The sequence below is a fragment of the Sphaerulina musiva genome, assembly GCF_000320565.1.
Source record: "Sphaerulina musiva SO2202 unplaced genomic scaffold SEPMUscaffold_10, whole genome shotgun sequence".
NCBI classification, from domain to species: domain Eukaryota; kingdom Fungi; phylum Ascomycota; class Dothideomycetes; order Mycosphaerellales; family Mycosphaerellaceae; genus Sphaerulina; species Sphaerulina musiva.
Genome location: NW_016017392.1, coordinates 997,511 through 1,015,803, shown reverse-complemented (window position 1 = coordinate 1,015,803; position 18,293 = coordinate 997,511). Strand labels below are relative to the sequence as shown.

The window sequence follows — 18,293 nt, the reverse complement described above, 5'->3', positions numbered from 1 at the left end:
AGGCACGCCGCTGCGGGAAGCCCACCAGTCACCCCTCCTTCGTCCCGCTTTCCAGAAGCTTGCCTAAAACAGACATGTAGACGAACGTTCTTTCCTCTGTGGCCGTCAACAAACAAGACAACAACAACAACAACAAACAGGCAACACCACCTCACCACCACCAGCCCATGTGCTGTCAGACTGCCCGGTCTCGAACACTTCGTTAGCTGACTACCTAGCGACGGTGTCTGATGTTGGTGTGGGCCGGCACATCTACATGTAGTGTGGCCGACCACGGCACGAGTAAAGGTCCACAGGTCTCCATCACACGCGTCAGGTTCTCGGTGGGCGGGAAGCCTGTTGCGCGTGTCGTGTTGGGCAAGAACAATGCTGCACGAGCTCCTTCTTGCCCTCTCTGGCCACCCCTCGCCACTGTTCGCCACATCCGCTCAAGACAGTTCGAGCCCACGTGCAGCTGAAGACTTTCCGCTCCTCTCTCCCTCCGAGGCCGCTCTGCTCCGGTCCATAGCATCGCTCTCAGAAGTCCATCGCAAGCTCAAACGACACCTCCAGAGTATAGCATCCACCCACGACTCCATCATCTGTCGCGCTGCTGCTGCTTCCATACTGCACCTCCATCTCGCCAGGTTCCAACAGCATATCTTGCAGGTCGAGAAGAAAATTCTCACCAAAGATGCTAGCATCGTCGGCGCCTACGAGATTGTGCCTCTGGCCGCCGTTGTGGGTGAATTCGACGACTGGCACAGACTCATGAAATGGTACTGGAACCTCTCGGAATTCATGCTTGGCACGCCTGGCAGCGGGCATGGCAGATGTACTTCTGCGCAGTTGATCGACAAACTACGAGTCGAGTCCCAGACTGGCTATCCAGAAATCGAAAATGCTGCCACTGAGCTCGCGCGAGTCGCTGAAATGGCATGGCTGAGGCAATTGACGTCTTGGGTCGTAAACGGCAAGCTGCCCCCATACGGTGGAAACGATTTCTTCATCCAACGTGCCGCTGCCGAGGAGCCCAAGTTCACAAAAGATAGGAATTTGTTGCCTGGCTTTGTAACTGCAAACACTGCTGCCTCTATACTGTTCGTCGGAAAGTCACTGCATCAAGTATCCCATCATCAACGGCTAAGTCAAACCACCCCCGCTCTGTCCACGCCGTCTGTCAGTGATGGCGAGTTAGCATCCTCTCATCTGCAGCACCTCGCCTCTCTCACGCTGCCCATCGCATCTTCACAGTTCTCTAGGTCCATTGCGGATATTCGACTATCACTCTCGCAAAATGTCCTGCAACATCTACTCCCTCTGAGGGATACTGTCAGATTGTTGAAGTGCCTACGACAATTCTTCCTGTTAGATCGAGGCGACTTTGCCATGGCCCTCATTTCACACGCCGAAGAGCGCGTGCAGGCACGCCAGCAGAGTATGAGTAAATTGCTGGCCAGAGATGCGGTCAAAGCGTTGCAGGGCTTGTCCATCAAAGACGCGGAGCTTAGTCAGACGCTTCGGCAAGTCTGGAGGTCACTGATGGCAAAGGACGACGACGGCGAAGATGAGGTACTGGAGTACGCACAGAGCCATGTCTCACTCATCAATCCGAGGGCCAATACGTCCCGCCCATCGACCGCTGACAGTGCGACTGAGGACGCGCCGGAAGTCTCCCCCATCTCATTCAACAACCTTTTGTTCCCGAACCCCACGGAACTGAACTTGAGGATTTTACCACCAATGGACCTCTTTCTCTCCACTCGCGATACAGCCACGTACTCCTCGATCAGTTCGTATCTGCTTGCGATCCGCAGAGCGCATCAGCGATTGAACGAATTGTGGAAACAGACTGCGGCGCGACGAGATCTGCAAGCGTCTCGCACTCAGCACGCTGTCTATCGGTCGAGGAACACTCTCCGAGCCACTGCAGTGAGAAAAGTGTGGGCGACATGCAGTGCGGCCATCTTCCTGCTTTCCGAAACTGCTGCCTTTTTTGAGGGTGAGATCGTGCGTGGCTCATGCGATCACTTCCAAGAATGGGTCCAACAGTCGGCGCCAGATCTCGATGACTCGACGACCAGCAACACGTCCTCACAGTCTACCAGACATACCCAGCGTGATCCAGAAACGTTGGCAGCAGGTCATCGAGCTTTTCTTTCATCACTGATCTATGCTCTGCTACTTACTGATCTGCCGTATACCAGTCAGCTACGCTCTCTGTTGGGTAATGTCGACAATTTGGTAGCATACTTTGTCCGCCTTCTGGGAATACAGCAAAAGATGGATGGCGAAGAAGAGGCCACTGGTGAGGCTTCTGCTCACCTCATTCAAGAAGAGGCGAGGATTAGCTCAGAGCTTGAACGGGCGAGAAAGAAGGTGGACAGCGACCTGAAGTCTGTTGTCAGCAGATTACGACAACTTGATCAAGAGCGAGTAGGGTCGACGAGATATCTCGACCTCAGGACAATCGAAAGAGGGGACTTTGAGGTCTGGAAGGGAGGTGGGGTGGACCGGCTCCTGATGAAGCTCGAGTTCGGGCGCATGCTGGCCGACGACTATGCAATCATAAGAGGCAGCATCGAATGAATGTTTTCTAAAGTTCTCGGATATCAGCCAATCAGTGGTCTTCATATCAACTCTACGCTAGTCCATGTACGTCTGCCAAACATCTCCTCTATAGGAACATGGCAAGCACAACACAGCTCTTCTCAGACATGGCTGAACAACATCAACTGCAAAGCTCAGAACACCCACCCGCACAGCCAGCATACATTCTCCGAGGACATCCTGCACAAATTCACGCTGTACACTTCTTCCGCGGCAACTCGCGTCTGCTCACCGGTGACGCAAACGGATGGGTTGTACTATGGAGCACTTCCACCAAGCGAGCAGTGGCGGTATGGAAGCCCCATGCGAACACGATTCTGGGGGTAGGAAACTGGGGAGATGACAAGATCATCACGTCAGTATTATCTCTTTGAAATGTTCAATATCACCAGCACTCTCACACGGTGCGCAGGCATGCCCGCGACAACAAAATTCACGTTTGGCAATTACGAGCAGACGACGAGAAAGATTACAACACAACGTTGCCTATCGACAGCCCCGAGTCCGCAGAGCTCAAGTCGCCATGGCTTTTGCATACATTGCCTGTGAACGCACTCAACTTCTGTGCATTCAGCATGACTCATGCTCTACGTCAAGGCACACACGACGTCCCAGTAGAGGGCATCTTTCTCGGTACGCCGGGACTCCAAGACGGCAGCGTCAACATCACATCTTTACCAGCAGAGGGTCGGGTCGCAACCATCCCCAAGCCAGCAAGCATCGAGAATGCCGGTATGACAATGGCGATTGGACTTACCTTCACGACCGAAAATGGAAGTTCTACAAAAGACCTTATCGCACTGACGGGATACGAATCGGGCCATGCTTGTATCTGGAAGCAACCATCTGCTTCTTCTTCTTCTTCTTCCAATAAGAAATGGCAATGCATTTATAGCGTCAAATCTCACGCCCAACCAATTCTTTCTCTGGGCATCGCAGCGCAATCCGGCGTATTCTTCACATCTGGCGCTGATGCTATCATTTCTCGACACCCCTTGAAACCAAATATGGCATCAACAATGACGAGTTCGTCCCTACAGAGTAAGCACGCAGGACAGCAAGGTCTCACCGTACGCAATGACGAGAAGATTTTCGCAACCGCGGGCTGGGATGGGAGGATGAGAGTGTACTCGACGAAAGCGATGAAAGAACTCGCCGTGTTGAAATGGCACAAGGAAGGCTGTTATGCACTCGGGTTTGCCCATGTGCAAGACGATACTCGAAACTCTGATGCTGATGACGATACCATGGTGCAGAAATCCATGACAGTCGCGGAGAAGAGGGACGAGAAAGCTCGAATGACACATTGGTTGGCGGCTGGTAGCAAAGATGGGAAAGTCTCGATGTGGAATATTTACTGAAGAAGGAAAAGAAAAGAAAAAGAAAAGAGCTCACTTTCGTAACAAGCTTATATAACTCCGGGGGTTCTCTTTTTTTCAAAAAAAAAAAAGAAAGAAAAAAGCATCCCACCTCTACACGCAGCTTCTCTCCTAGTTAAACCCCCTCCTCTTCCTCTCGTTCATTGACTCCAGGAGATAATTCTCTTCTAACAGACAGACTTGCGATTCTCCAATTCTCCAAATCAACCAAACCCTCTTACCATCTCATATCTCATCTGATAGATAGCTTACCAAACCACACGAAAGAAGAAAAAAAGCAGAAGAAAGAAAGAAGAAGAAAAAAGACAAAAAGACAAAAAGAACATTCTGCGCCTTTCCTCGTCATCGCGGTTGCTCACAGACATGACCCACCCCACCTATCCCTCTATTATCATTTCGAGCAACAGCGATGAGATGCTTACCTTACCTACCTGTACAAGAGCATTCTTATCGTAAGTCAAGCTATAAGGTAGCTAGCCTTCCCTATCCTAGCCTCTCTTCTTTGCTTTGCCCTTGTGGAAACTTTTTTGTTTTGGTGTTTTGGTGTTATTGTGTTCTGAAAATTAGATGACAATCAATGTTGATTAGAAGCGGAATAGACGAGATGGATTTTGTATGAGCTCTTCTTCTTCTTCTGTTGTTTTTGGGCGGGTGAGGTACTAGTAGGTAAGGTATAGAACAAGCGGCATTTAAATATCTGTTTTCTTTTTTCTTTAAAAAAAAGTTCTAAACCTCCATCTACCTTGGCTCATTCAAGACCTTTCGCTGACGTCTCACCCCGAGACTCGTGTGTCTCTGCGACTCCAGCCTTATTACCAACTTCAGGATCCACGACCGAATTACCTCGACTTGCAACCGCACTCACCAGATCCGGATTTTCCTCCTTCAGTCGCTTGAAATTGGCTTCGGCGTCCCATACCCAGGGGGAGTCTGCTGCAAAGACAAGGTCCATTTCTTCTAACGTTCTCTGGTTCGTCTCGGGGTATAATGCCCACACCATGGGTATGGTGATGGCGTTGCAAGCGCCAAAGATGTAGAGCGTCTTTTCTCCGATCGCGTTGAACATGACGGGACAGAGCAGCGTCAGCCAGCCGTTGCCGATGGACCATCCTACTACACCCCAGGCATTTCCTTTGGCTCGCACTTCGAGGGGGAAGATCTGCAGGGGGAAGATATTTGTTAGTCGGGGCTGGAGAATGGAGGATAACATGATTAGTGCGAGGAGCAATGCTCTGCTTCATACATACCTCAGCGGGATATAGCCAGGGAACGGTAAGCCTATGGTAATCAGGTCACGGAGATATCTCAGTCAGCGAACCGTCTTCCGAAAGAGGTAATCAAAGAAAAAGTCCTTACCATGTCGCACCAAAAATGCTGGTGAAGATGAAGACAAATGACGCAGCTGCGATACCGTAGGAAGATGCACTGGACTCGTTGCCGGCTGCTCGAGCATCGATTCCACCTCTGGACATGCCTCCTGCAAGAAACATGGCAATACCCATTCCCACACTGCCCCAGTAGAGCGTGTACCGCCGTCCGATCCGGTCGAGTGTGAAGACGCAGATTAGTGTCGAGAACATGTAGAAGATATTGTTCAATCCAGAGATCCATTGACTCTTTTCACTCGAGAATCCGGCGATTCGAAAGATGGTCGGAGCATAAATCGTCACGCCTGGATGAAAAGATTGAAGTCAGTAAATCGTGTTCAACTCGCCTCCTCGTCGTTGTTGTTGTTCGTTAGTTCTGAGGTACTCACCCGCGATTCCGATCCACTCCTGCATAATTTGCAGCCATATCACCAACTGCACCCTCCTCGCCGTATGAAGATTTCCCGACCCAATGCCAAACAACATACTATAATAACTATTCCGACTCGCCGTCTTCCTCTCATGCACCACAATATTCCGAATATCCCTCATTTCCGCATCCGCCTTCGCAGCACCCACCGCATCTTCCCCTCGCAACCTCCCCAATAGATATCTCGCCTCCTCATTCCTCCCCACTTTGACCAACCACCTCGGACTCTCGGGAAAAAACCACACAGAACCCAACAAGACCAGCAACGGCAGAATCTGAAACGCAATGGGAAATCTCCATCGCAATTGCGAATTCCCTCCATCAACAAACGACAGTCCAAATTCCAACCAATACGCCACCACCACTCCAAAAATATTCAACGTAAATTCCACGGCAATAAATTGTCCTCGACTCGTATGCTCTGCCGTCTCGGTCGCCCACACGGGGACAATGGCATTTAAAATTCCTGTGCCGATACCATTGACGAAGCGAGCGCAAATCATCCATGAGGCATTTTGTGCGCTGCATTGTAGTGTTGCTCCGAAAATGGCCCATGCGGCTCCCAACGCGATGGTTTTGATGCGGCCGAGTTTGTCGCCGGTCCAGCCGCCGAAGAGGCAGCCGATGAGTGTGCCGAGGTAGTAGACGGAGACGATGCCGCCTTGGAGGAGGGAGTCGGTGATGACGGGGTCGTTGGTGATGGGGTCGATGTGGCCGAATTTCATGAGGTGGATGTAGTCTTTGGCATTGTTGACGCCGCCCATCATGCCTGTAATTTTTTTAAAAAAACTTGTGAGTGGATGTTGCGGAGGTTACTACCTTGTTGGGGTTTTTAAGGTAGAGTTGTAGTTGTTGTATTTACTGTACCTTGATCATAGCCGAAGAAGAAGCTACAATGGTGATGTTAGTACTGCTCAGGTTGAGAGCATTCTTTTTCAGGGAGGATGATTACATGGAGAGTGCGGCAATGGAATTGATTGCGAGCAACAACCTGCCTTTTTCGAAGTGTTGCGCTACACGGAAGCCGCTCATCTGGTCCATGATGGCTTGTCAATATGTGTCTGGCTAACGCGCAGATAGCAGGGGAAGCAGGGAACCAGAACGCTAGAGATGAAAGTGTGTCTATAGGTATCCTAGAAGAGGCTGGGTGAAAAAAGTCCGGGAAGACCGCAATATTGGGTCCATTTGTTCACTTATATGCTACCATCGCCCCATGCGGGAAGCCAATGTGATGTTGCAGGAACTTACACTGCAGGCGTAACACCGTACCACCCTTTTCACGCTGTCCGACGTGCCAAAGAGGAAAGCCGACGAGACTTTCCCCACAGGAGACGGATAAAGTGTGGAGTCTCCACAGACTTGACCATAAAACGGCTTCTGTCGGCAACTGGACCAAGAACCAGCTTTTGTGTGGATGCATCATTACTTCTCGAAGCGTCAATACCTCCTACACTCGAAATGGGCATGGTGGTCGACTGTCATTTCTTCCGAGTATTGCGCGTCAAACGCTCTCAAGGCCGATGTGGTAGCAGGCATCCGTTCCTGTCGTGACTCTTGTCATGGTTTGCTCATCATGTTTTCGTCCATATTTCAATTTCATCTTGCAGGAAGAATGAAGTTGTCAATCAGGCGAACTGGCACTTTATCATCCCCTAGTCCCAACATCTCTCCTTCCCGCGTCGCCTCCAGAGGCAGCATCTTGATCGCACCACTCAAGACCGCACCCTTGCTGACATCGACATTGTCCACTTCCTCCATGGTATCTGGATCTGCGAGCGATACGTAGTCCACTTCAAACATGGCCCTTTCCGTCGGTGGCTTCACCTCTTGCGCCTGTTGTCTCGCATTGATTTCAGCCCACGCATGCGTCAAGACGTCGTTACGCTTTGTAGCGCCCTCGTGATACGCTTGTTGTGCCTTGTCGAGCGCTTTGTATAATACTAGGCCAGCCTCCCTCCTTCTGCTCCCAAGATAGGCATTCCTGCTGCTGCGCGCCAGTCCGCTTGCTTCTCTTTCCGTAGGCAAGATCCGAACTTCGCAACCCAGATGAAAGTCCTCAACCAGTCTTCGGATGACCACCGTCTGTTGCACGTCTTTCTGGCCAAAGTAGACGCGATCCGCCTGGACAATGTTGAACAGCTTCATACACACGGTAGCCACGCCGCGGAAGAACACGGGTCGAGACTTGCCCTCGAGGAGATTGCCGAGAGGTGTGATGGTCACGAACGAGCCCTGGCCAGGAATACTCGAGTCCGGGGGCGTCGTGGGATACATTGTTTTCGTGGTGGGCGCGAAGACGGCCTCGATTCTACCGTAGCCCTGACCCGTTTCTTTCTGTGTCACCTTTAGTTCCTTCTGCAGTTCATGGAGCTTCGCCATATCGCTCTCCCATGTCTTCGGGTAGCTGTCGAGGTCCTCGTGCAGGCCAAACTGCGTGGGATTGACGTAGATGGACACGAAGACGCTGCTGTTTTCTCGCGCCGCAGCTCTGACCAGCGACATGTGGCCCTCGTGCAGCGCCCCCATCGTCGGCACCAGTCCTACCGTCTCTCCGCCTTGCTGAAGACCTCGACGGCGCCTGCGAACGTCGGCAACATCGCGGAAGATGTGGATGCTTCTTCGGAGAACATGGCCACGCCCACTCTCGACGCCGTAGACTGTTGGTGACCGGAGTAGAGGACGAGCGATCATGGTGAAGGCGCCGGCAGCTGCCAATCTATTCGCCCAAGATGACAGAAGAACAAAGGTGCGACTCCATTGGGAGTCAGACGTGGTGAACACCTACCGACGGAGGAGACGTCGTCCTCATCATGTCTTACTCACTCCAGTCTCCGGTCAAAACATCAATACCTCGAGCTATGACCATGAGTCTAAAATTAGGCTTTTCGCTAGCGGCTGACCCTGCAGATCGGATCTGGAAAAAGTCGAGAAACATCCATCGCCGCACGTCTTGTCTCTGCGAATATCAAACAACAATCAACGATCATATCATTCGACATGGCCGATGATGGCTTCACCCTCAACTTTGAACTGCCCAGTGACGCTTTCACTGTGCCGACTACCAAATTGAAGGGCGGGAGCTGGAAAGACCGTCTTACTGCGAGAAAATCTGCCGAATATGGACGTAAGAAGGCCCAGGAACGAGGTGTCTCGGGTGTGTCCTTGCCAGATCAGTCTGGAATCAAGCTGTCGAGGGCGAAAGGGCCTGCTGCAAGTGATGCCGATGCTCCAGAGCGAGTGGATCGATACGCTGCTGAAGGGCGACCGGCCAAGCGCGCCCGAGTTGGCCACGATGTGCTTCCCAAAACGAACGATGGCCAAGTGATTACCTCTCTATTCTCCTTCAATAAGGCTGCGACAGTGCCCAGGGAAGCCAAGCCAGAGACCTCGGAAGAGACCACGGTAGAAGCGAGTAACGCGCCTCTGGAGAACGATGAGACGGCCAAGTTCACATCGCTGGGTCTTTCACCCACTCTGGCCGCTCACCTACTGAAAAAGCTGAATATCACTGCTCCCACCGCCATCCAACGTAAAGCAGTTTCTCAACTTGTCTCTCATGATACCGACGCCTTCATTCAGGCTCAAACGGGATCTGGAAAGACATTGGCATATCTGCTACCCATTGTCGAGCGCATCTCGCTCATCTCGAGGCGCATGAAAGACGAAGGTGCCAAATTCGATCGACATTCTGGCTTATTCGCAATCGTCTTAGCCCCTACACGAGAATTGGCCAGGCAGATTGCTGATGTGCTGGAGTCTCTTCTGTCCTGCTATCACTGGGTTGTGGGCGGGACGGTGATAGGTGGCGAAAATAAGAAAAGTGAAAAGTCACGACTCAGAAAAGGACTGAACATTCTGGTAGCCACGCCTGGGCGTATGGCTGATCACCTGGAGAATACTGAAGCACTGGATCTATCCAACGTTCGTTGGCTAGTACTGGACGAAGGTGATCGACTCATGGAGTTGGGTTTCGAGCAAGACATTCAGAAGATCATAAGCGTTCTGAATCTTCGATCTAGGAAGCGAGTAGAGAAACCTGTGCCTGGTATGTTATCCATGCTCATTCTGCTCACGGTCAAGTCCACACGTGTCGTGAGTCAACGCTGACCCCAATACAGGACTCCCAGAGAGGCGCACCACAGTGTTGTGCTCAGCGACAATCAAATCAAACGTTGAGCAACTACGAGCAATCTCACTCAAAGACCCAGTATCGATCGCGGTGGACAGCGATCCGACAGCAGAGGGCGACGGCGAAGCTATAGAGAACAACTTCTCGGCGCCAGCTCAACTCAAGCAAGGCTACGCGATCGTGCCACCAAAGCAAAGACTGGTCACGCTCGTTGCTACTCTCAAACAACAATTCAAGCGCAAAGGCAGCGTGCTGAAATGCATCGTCTTCATGAGCTGCGCAGACAGTGTCGACTTCCATTTCGAGCTTCTGACTCGCGGGGACAAGACAGCAGCTGTAGAGGACGAAGTAGCGAGCGTCGCTAAGCAGCACAAGCCCGGAAAGCACAGCAATTCGAGCGTCGATCGGAATAAGATTGCTCAAGGAAACACCATTGCAGAAACTCGAACAGAAGGCACAGCTGCGTCTCTGTCCAGCCGCGAGTCGGGGGATATCAAAATCTTCCGCCTGCACGGCTCCCTGCAGCAAACCACACGAACAAGCACGCTGAAAGCCTTTTCGACGTGCGAGGATCCTGCTGTACTGGTATGTACCGATGTCGCCGCACGCGGGCTCGATCTTCCGAACGTCGACCTCGTGATCGAATACGACCCTCCATTCAGCAAAGACGACCACCTCCACCGAATCGGTCGTACCGCTCGTGCCGGACGTGACGGCAGAGCCATGATATTCCTCCAACCCGGCTGCGAGGAGGGCTACATTGAGATTTTGAAAGAAGGCAAACCCAAGAATCTCACTCGCCACGAATCCGAGGAACTCCTGCGCAAAGGCTTCTCTCCCACCAGCGGCGTCGTCCTAGGTCGCGAATGGGAACAGATCGCCACAGACTACCAACTCGAAATCGAACGCTGGGCGCTCGAGAACCCCAAACATCTCGAACAGGCACGACGAGGCTTCCAATCTCACGTACGCGCATACGCGACTCACGTTTCTGCCGAACGCTCGATTTTCAATATGCAGGAATTGCACTTGGGACATTTGGCCAAGGCGTTTGCGCTCAGAGATAAACCGGGTGCGATCAAGGTACCGGGCTTACGACCCGGTGCAGGTACGAATAAGAAAGGAAAGTCACATGCGATTCAGAACGGGAAACGAACGGTGTCGGGTGCCATGGATGATGTCGAGGCTGTTGCGGATGCGGATGCCGCCAAGAGAAAAATGCAACAAATGTCGAGGAAAATGGGTGGAGCGAGTGAGTTTAATCTTGGTTGAGGAGGAGTTCATGTTGTGTAGAAATGAGTCTGCTACATATGCACTGCTCGGATCGTTCCCTTTTTCCCTTTTCTTTCTTCGCTTTTGGTTTCGAATATACCTAAGATGGTAATATCCCGCCCGCCTGCCCGTCCTTGACTTTCCCTTGAAAAAAATTGACCTGGAGTGGTCTATACAGAGATCTCACCCGAAAGTCCTACAAACTCCCTGATACTATCAAACAAGAAGTTGTTAAGAGCCTTCTGAGATTACACTGCCTTGCCTGAACCGTGAGCCAAAACCCTCCCAGGCTACAGATGCCATCCCATCGGGGGGGAAGAACCTACGAGAAACGAGGACAGGACAGGACAGGACAGTACACAGATCAAGAAACTTGGGAACCAAAAAAGGGTACGCAGGAAGCGATAAGATGCCCACAAACAACCTTCCCCTTCCCCCTTCCCTTGACCAAATCGTGAAAAGAAAATACCTACCAGGTACCTTTAGGTAGACCGTAGATGACTTGAACTTGACTTGACTTGACTTGACTGTGCAAGCAAGCAAGCAAGCAAGCAGACACACCTATGCAAGAGCTTGACCAGGGCGCCCCCCTTGTGACAACCTACCATACCTACCATACCTAGGTAAGCACGTAAGTCACTTACGTGAGAATTGGAAACACCACCTACCTAGGCATCTCACCTCAAAGGACTGTGATGGATGAGGTGTGATGTGATGTGATGTTCGACTTTAGACCTCCTTTTTTCAAGGTGATGTGGTTGTTTATGCCGATCGATCGGATGATTTACATACTGTACACCTCGTCTATGTGTATGTGTTTTCTATAATTCGCACTGGACTGCGAGAGAAATGGATTGTTGAGAGACATTTATCATTTGCTGGTTTCCAGTTCACCCAGTCTCTTGGGGATGGATGGATGGATGGATGGATGGACCTTGCGAGGGCTGTTGCTGCTCCTGCTCCTGCTCCTGCTACTGCTCTGTATACTGTACATGACCTTACCTACCTAGTGATGTTTCTCATATGTGAAACAAAAGATGGACAAGAAAAAAGAAATCCTTGCGCACTCGGAACAAAGTAGTCGGGAAATACCTAGAATCTTGAAGGAGGAAGGACATGGGCACACGTAGGTACACGTACACGGACATGTAGCTACATTGCAGGATGTACATGTATGTATGCGCAGGTTCGGAAGGATGGATAAACGTTGTGACCTTGCAACGTGAAGAAAAAACCCGGGCACATCTAGTGTCTACGACGAAGGTTTTACTATGTGCGTCTGCTACATGTGACAACAGTGTAGTGTGTACCTACATACCTCTAGGAGGTACCTCTAACCTCCCATTTGAGTCATGGTGTAACTTTTCACACACCCCAAATGCTGGCAGAAACGCTCATCGGCTTGCGCAATTTCTCGTCAGCCTCTTCTTCTTCTTCTGCTGCTGCCGCTGGTGTGCAGTGGAGAGGTGTCATCTCATCTTCCTATCGGAACACGAGGGCTGGAGGTGTAAATTAGCTCATTGGGCCGCGTAGAAGTCGTGTGGCGTGCAACTTTTCTCAGCTCCCCCCAAGCATACTCCCGGCGCATTGGTGATCTGGTTGGTACTCTGCATCTGGCACCCGTTTCGCCCAACTGTTATTTGCTACCATGTTTTGAGGAGCGCTCATTGCAACATCTTTGTCATGGAAAGGTATCAATCACGACCCACTTTCACCCTCGCCATCGCCTGAGACCAACACGAATGCTGGACGTCGCTATCGCTTACGATGTGATGGATGAGACTGTTGGAATCGGTTCCCGTCGGCACGACTATCCCTCGTACAAAAGGAGTGGTGGGCCCTGAAAAAACACCCAGGTAAAACACCAGGTAGAGCAGTCACGGTGGAACGATGCATTCATGGACCGGTGCAAAAGAGAAGGGCTGGCTTGAACTCGTGCCTTGCAGCGGTAGGCGTTTCTGTGTTCTCCGGATCGCCAGACATAGCCACGAGCAGCATTCGCGGAGTTCTGTACGACTTTTTCATGCCCGATCGGCTGGTTTCTTGTCATCCAGGGACTGCGAATGGTGCCTGCTGATCACTCTCTTTCACATGGCGATCCGATCGGTGCATAACGATTGGAGGCTCAGCTTGTGGTATGATATGGGAGCGAGGCAGGCACCCGCCGTCGCAGAGGCCGTTCGGCTCAATATTCCTGGTCATCTGCTTCCATTACAAGCTTCTCATCGGTGAGGGACGGTACCACAAAGCGTTGAATCGAGGCCGGACAACTGGTTGCACAAACGTGGAGGTGGGTGGCCCTTTGTCTTGAACGCCTTGCGTGCGGCAGCTTTCCGCCGGCTAGCGTTTGTGCTCATCATACTGCGAGCCCCTGCAGCGATACAGAAGGCAGTATGAAGCTATAGGAAAGTGACAGATGCATGTTCCCGAGTGGTAGGTAGGTTGCATTTGCAGCAGCGCGAGACACTAACAAACAGGTTGACGCCATCTTGCTTTCAGCTCGAATGCCAGCCGCCAAGCGCGGGTGAAAGACGATGATCGTCTGCAGTGTGTTGGTGAACAGGCATCGAGCGTTGCACCAGACTGAAACCTGAGGTGTTTGCCCGACTGCTGTACGTACCTTACGTACCTCCACGATACCTACCTGACCTGACCTACCTACGAACGTGGGACTGTTGTCAGCGCTTGTGGGAGTCATCGCTGATGAGCCATGGGCGGAGAGCTGAGAAGAAATTTTCGCGAGCTCTCATAGCCTGCAGCAGCAAGCTGAAAGCACACCGTATCCATAGCATCTGCCCACCGCCCTAGTGTTTGCAGCAGCCAGCAGGACGTGGTATACTTGGCATCGTCTAGTTGGGCTATAGTGCATTTCAGGTGGACGAATCCCACACGTGAGAATAGGTAGCGCGGTGTGATTTAGCACATTCGGTCCAATCACCCACCCTGCGCAACGCCATACCGTCTTATGCGACGGTAGGCTGCAGCAGCATGCGTTACCGGTGCTTGCTGCGCTGTTCGTCGACTTTGGGATTCACATGCACACGATGAGTCTGTTCGATACTTGATCTCAACCGGTTTTTATTGGGACCAGTGGCAGCAGGCGATGGAAACAGCTCGAATGCCACGGAAGCTGCTTGCGTGGCAGCACTCGTGCTGGCGCATGTCTGAGAGCAGTGCTTCGGCGAGACAAGGCCCGGGGGGAAGGGGAGGGGAGGGGGGAGGGGAGGGGGGTGTTGGTGATCGTCCTTTCCAATCAAAAATTAATAATGGCCGTGTCAACAAAAAGGAGGAGAAAAAAGGACACACGCAGAGGACAGTGTGCAGGCGAGCGGGAGTGTGGGAGCAATCACAATTGTTGCCAATGTTGCTATGAATGATGAAGCAGCCATCAACCTCTGACGGGCCGTGCTGTCGGAACCACGAGGCACAGGGAGGGAGGGAGGGACGGGAGGGGAGAAGCTCGCATATAGTTCTACAAAATAATTCCCAGCGGACCACAGCGGGCAGCTGCCGCCGCCTGAAACTGTGATTGGGCCGTAGTCGAGGCCTTCTGCATGCGTGAGCTGACCAGGAACGAACGACATGATTCGATCTCTGCAGGCTGCAACCGGCTTTCATTGCTGCCGTCCGTCCCTTTTGTTCTCCTGCGGGAACAGCGGGAACAGAGGAGTTGGTAAGATATGCTTCGGACAGCTGCAGAGGAGCCTCCGATGAGCGTTCGCCATCCAGGGAGAGAGAGACAGAGAGTTTGGAGAGGGTGAGAGCAGAGTCTCGTTTCCCGCCGTTCGCCGTCCCACGCCAGCAAAATTCCCGAATTTCCACGTTGATGAGCTATGACTCGTCGGATGCGGAAGTGCAGTAGCGCGCGGAAAGCGTAAAAGCGTACTTCCTCCGCCACAGCTTACGAGAGCTGGCACGGCTGTGGTGCTGAAAACAGCAGCCTGGCATATCTCTCGGATTCGCCGCCGTCAGTTCGTCCGGCGCGAGGAAGAAGAGGGAGAAGAAGGAGAAGAAGAAGCAGAAGAATTAATAATAGTAGTGCGTCCGCCAGGTCCCGGGTGCCGCTGTGCAAGTACAGTGCAGTACACTACCTACAGTACAGTACATGTATGTGTATGTACTGTAGTCATGGTCAGCGCAGGATGGACGATGGATGGGTCATATTTCCTACAGTAGGTAGACGACATACATCATCGTGTCATCCTTCCTCCTCTGCTTCTGCAGTGGGATGATCCCGTCACTATATTGTGATGTGGAATAGTCACCAGCACCTCAATCTACCGCGCGACTAGTGGCTGTCACTAGCAGCGTGGCTCGCAAGGCTTGAAGCTTGAGTCGTGACGAGGCTGGGCTAGTGGACAAGCCTGGATGCAGGCCCCCGTCGCGCAAAAGTGGAGTCTAAGCAGGCGTCGGGCAGCCATCCCTTGTCGGCGAGCCATCTCCTGAAACCCTGCCCTGCCCGCCGCTGCCGTCCTTTTCTACCTCCTGCACCGACCATCTCACCCGTCGTGGCTTTGACTGCACTGCGACTCACTCCCAGCGTAATAACCCTACTATTATTATGATTACTCCCACGAGCCAGGAAGAGGTCTCTCTCCAATAAATACTACTTTCTCAGGACTTTCTCGCTTGTGCTTGAAATTCGGCTGTGTGCGAAAGTGGTCCAAGTGCCCCCAAGAGCCACCCAGCCTCCTTCTGCTGCTTCTTCTTCCATTCTTCCATCTTCGACTTTCGTCTTCCACCTCTCCAGGCCACCACTCCCAAAACCAATTACTAAGAGATCCCACGACTGCCTAAATCGACATCACGAGATCTCCGGGGATCTCGACCTGACTTGTAATTCTACAAGTCGCTGCAACAACATCTCCATGTCCGAACAAAGGAACCAAGGGACTCGATCTTCCTCCCCTCACTGTCGGCCTCGATAGACACGACTACATTCGCAGACACCAACCCTTCAGACCCCGACGAGACCACAATAACCACTCTTGAGGCGCGTCTGGACGCCTCGCCATATCGATGGCAACCTTCCAGACATACCCAGCGCCTCCCCCAGGCTACGCGGCATACCACTACCGCTCTCCACCGCATACACCTCCTCCGGCAGCAGGATATGCCTACTACTCTCCAAGAAACTACTCGTACTCCGGGCAGCCTACGAAAGGCCACACGCGTCGCGCCACCGGTGATGGCGCCACCTACACCTTTACATACAGCTCGACTCCACCTCCACGCAAGACGAGCCACTATGCGCCCACCTACCGTTCCACCCCGGAGCCCACATACCACACGTCGGCACAGTCTACTCCGCAGCGGAAATCCGACTACGTAAGTGACAGAACCAAAGGAAGCGCTCGATACTACTCGTATCATGAGCCTGCCGACACCTCTCAACAACAGCGCACGTACTCCAGCAGCAAGCAATATGCCTCGCGGCCGCAGTACGTCCCAGACGAGCACTACTATGATCGCTCCTATGAGGAACTGCCACGCTATGAGAGATATGAGCCGCGACCACCGCCATACAAGCCACAACATGCATACCGCGGCGCCCGTACTGATCAACACTATCGTGATCAGGTACCTATCTTCACTGCTGCTGCAGACACTACCAATACGAACCGACCACGACGAGCTTCGCACACCTCAAAGCCGACTCATGCTCCGCCTCCGCGCCGGCCGAGCACTGCTACGAAGCCGCCACCGAAGGCAACAGAAGAAGACGCGCGTCGCGCTGGCATTCCTGCCGGCTACTCATACAAGAACTGGGATCCTACTGAAGAGCCAATACTGCTGTTAGGATCTGTGTTCGACGCAAACTCCCTCGGGAAGTGGATATACGATTGGACAGTCTTCTTCTACGGTCCGGCCACTCCCATGTCTGAGGTCGCCGGCGAGATGTGGCTATTACTCATACAACTCGCGCATAAAGTGCGTCGCGCCGAGGAGATCATGCCGCGCATCCGTGCGCAGACATCACGCGACCTGGTCGAAGACTTCCTCGAGTCTGGGGAGCGACTATGGCAGCGATTCAACAAGCTTCTCAAGATCTGCGAAAACTACATGTGGAAGGCCGCAAAGAAGGAGAGTGGCAATGCAAAGAACATTACAATGGGAAAGAGCAGTGGAAGCGAGTTTGTGGAAACCATTTTTGGACGTGACAGGGAGTTACAGCGCACCGAAAAGTTGATGACTGGCATGCGTCTTTGGAGCATGCGATTCGACGCCAACTGCGAAGAGATTCTTCGCAACCCTGGCAAATAAACAGGCTGCAGTCGGACACGACGCTGCTGCTGCTGCCTGGAGTGGCGACCCGGCTGTCGGCATGCAATGGTCTCGTCTCTTGGACCTTGTCGTTGCATCTCGATACGCCCTCCGCCACTCGTTCTCTTCTACAAAAAACACCATGGGAATATACACGGGCATACTGGCGTTACTGGATCCTGATTTAGCATCATGGATATGGATTATTTACGTTCTTCGATCTGATTGGCAAGGGGACTGTGTACGAATATGGTGATCACGCGCGTTACAGGTTGCAGGCATGGTAGCATGGACCGAAAAGTGTTGGTCTCCGATGGCAGGCGATATGAGTCATTGTTTTGAGCGTAGCACTGCTGCTGCACCGCGTCTTGGGCTGGTCATGGGAAGGAAAAGCTGACGTGTTATTAGCGATATACCCTTTTGCGACATAGTACGGTGTCTGGGATCGACTTTAATTGTTATTGATAGAGAAGACTATGTGCTTCCACGTTTTAAATATACTCCAAACAACTTGATTATTGGTATCTTCTTGCCTCTTTCTCCATCTCCGTGTTGCATGTAGCGTCTTACGTTGCACAATTACCCCATCACCATCACACTACCTGAGTACCTATTTGACAAAAATAAGAAACCCCCACGTCGCGTCGCGTCGTGTCGTGCCGTGTCGCATGGCTTTCCAACAGATCCTCCGTAAGGTAGGAACAAGGTCCTGGTAAGGTTAAAAGGTACATTGTACCTTACATTCGTTCAGCCTTTTCTTTTCCCTTTTTTGAAAAAAAAAAAAAAAAAGGAGAACTGTATGCTGAACCTTCCCACCCACGTATGGCTGAGGACACCCGCATACCTTTTCCAGAGCTGCTGGG

General features: G+C 52.1%; 6 protein-coding genes across 6 annotated transcripts; 4 read left to right on the top strand and 2 right to left on the bottom strand.

Moving 5' to 3' along the window:
* Positions 1-366: 366 nt before the first annotated feature.
* SEPMUDRAFT_166207 (uncharacterized protein) lies at positions 367-2,568 on the top strand (the record flags this gene model as incomplete). The annotated part of the gene is made up of 1 exon (XM_016908209.1): positions 367-2,568. The coding sequence occupies one exon, from the start codon at positions 367-369 to the stop codon at positions 2,566-2,568; it is 2,202 nt and encodes a 733-aa protein (XP_016757655.1).
* SEPMUDRAFT_151513 (WD40 repeat-like protein) lies at positions 2,557-4,010 on the top strand. The gene is made up of 2 exons (XM_016906865.1): positions 2,557-2,944; positions 3,002-4,010. The coding sequence occupies exons 1-2, from the start codon at positions 2,667-2,669 to the stop codon at positions 3,948-3,950; spliced, it is 1,227 nt and encodes a 408-aa protein (XP_016757654.1). The 5' UTR covers positions 2,557-2,666; the 3' UTR covers positions 3,951-4,010.
* A 645-nt stretch (positions 4,011-4,655) lies between these two features.
* SEPMUDRAFT_151512 (general substrate transporter) lies at positions 4,656-6,887 on the bottom strand. The gene is made up of 6 exons (XM_016906864.1): positions 6,718-6,887; positions 6,633-6,655; positions 5,725-6,534; positions 5,325-5,640; positions 5,216-5,246; positions 4,656-5,127 (listed from the first exon to the last, which is right to left on the bottom strand). The coding sequence occupies exons 1-6, from the start codon at positions 6,804-6,806 to the stop codon at positions 4,717-4,719; spliced, it is 1,680 nt and encodes a 559-aa protein (XP_016757653.1). The 5' UTR covers positions 6,807-6,887; the 3' UTR covers positions 4,656-4,716.
* A 21-nt stretch (positions 6,888-6,908) lies between these two features.
* On the bottom strand, positions 6,909-8,518 carry SEPMUDRAFT_151511 (pantoate--beta-alanine ligase). The gene has a single exon (XM_016906863.1). It carries the CDS (start codon positions 8,454-8,456, stop codon positions 7,362-7,364), a length of 1,095 nt encoding a protein of 364 aa, XP_016757652.1. The 5' UTR covers positions 8,457-8,518; the 3' UTR covers positions 6,909-7,361.
* Positions 8,519-8,762: 244 nt separating this feature from the next.
* Positions 8,763-11,166, top strand: SEPMUDRAFT_72315 (ATP-dependent RNA helicase dbp7; the record flags this gene model as incomplete). Its single annotated transcript, XM_016909984.1, has 2 exons — positions 8,763-9,810; positions 9,884-11,166. 2 exons carry the CDS (start codon positions 8,763-8,765, stop codon positions 11,164-11,166), a joined length of 2,331 nt encoding a protein of 776 aa, XP_016757651.1.
* Positions 11,167-15,724: 4,558 nt separating this feature from the next.
* SEPMUDRAFT_151509 (uncharacterized protein) lies at positions 15,725-17,950 on the top strand. The gene is made up of 2 exons (XM_016906862.1): positions 15,725-16,494; positions 16,747-17,950. The coding sequence occupies exons 1-2, from the start codon at positions 16,186-16,188 to the stop codon at positions 17,428-17,430; spliced, it is 993 nt and encodes a 330-aa protein (XP_016757650.1). The 5' UTR covers positions 15,725-16,185; the 3' UTR covers positions 17,431-17,950.
* The last annotated feature ends 343 nt before the right edge of the window (positions 17,951-18,293 follow it).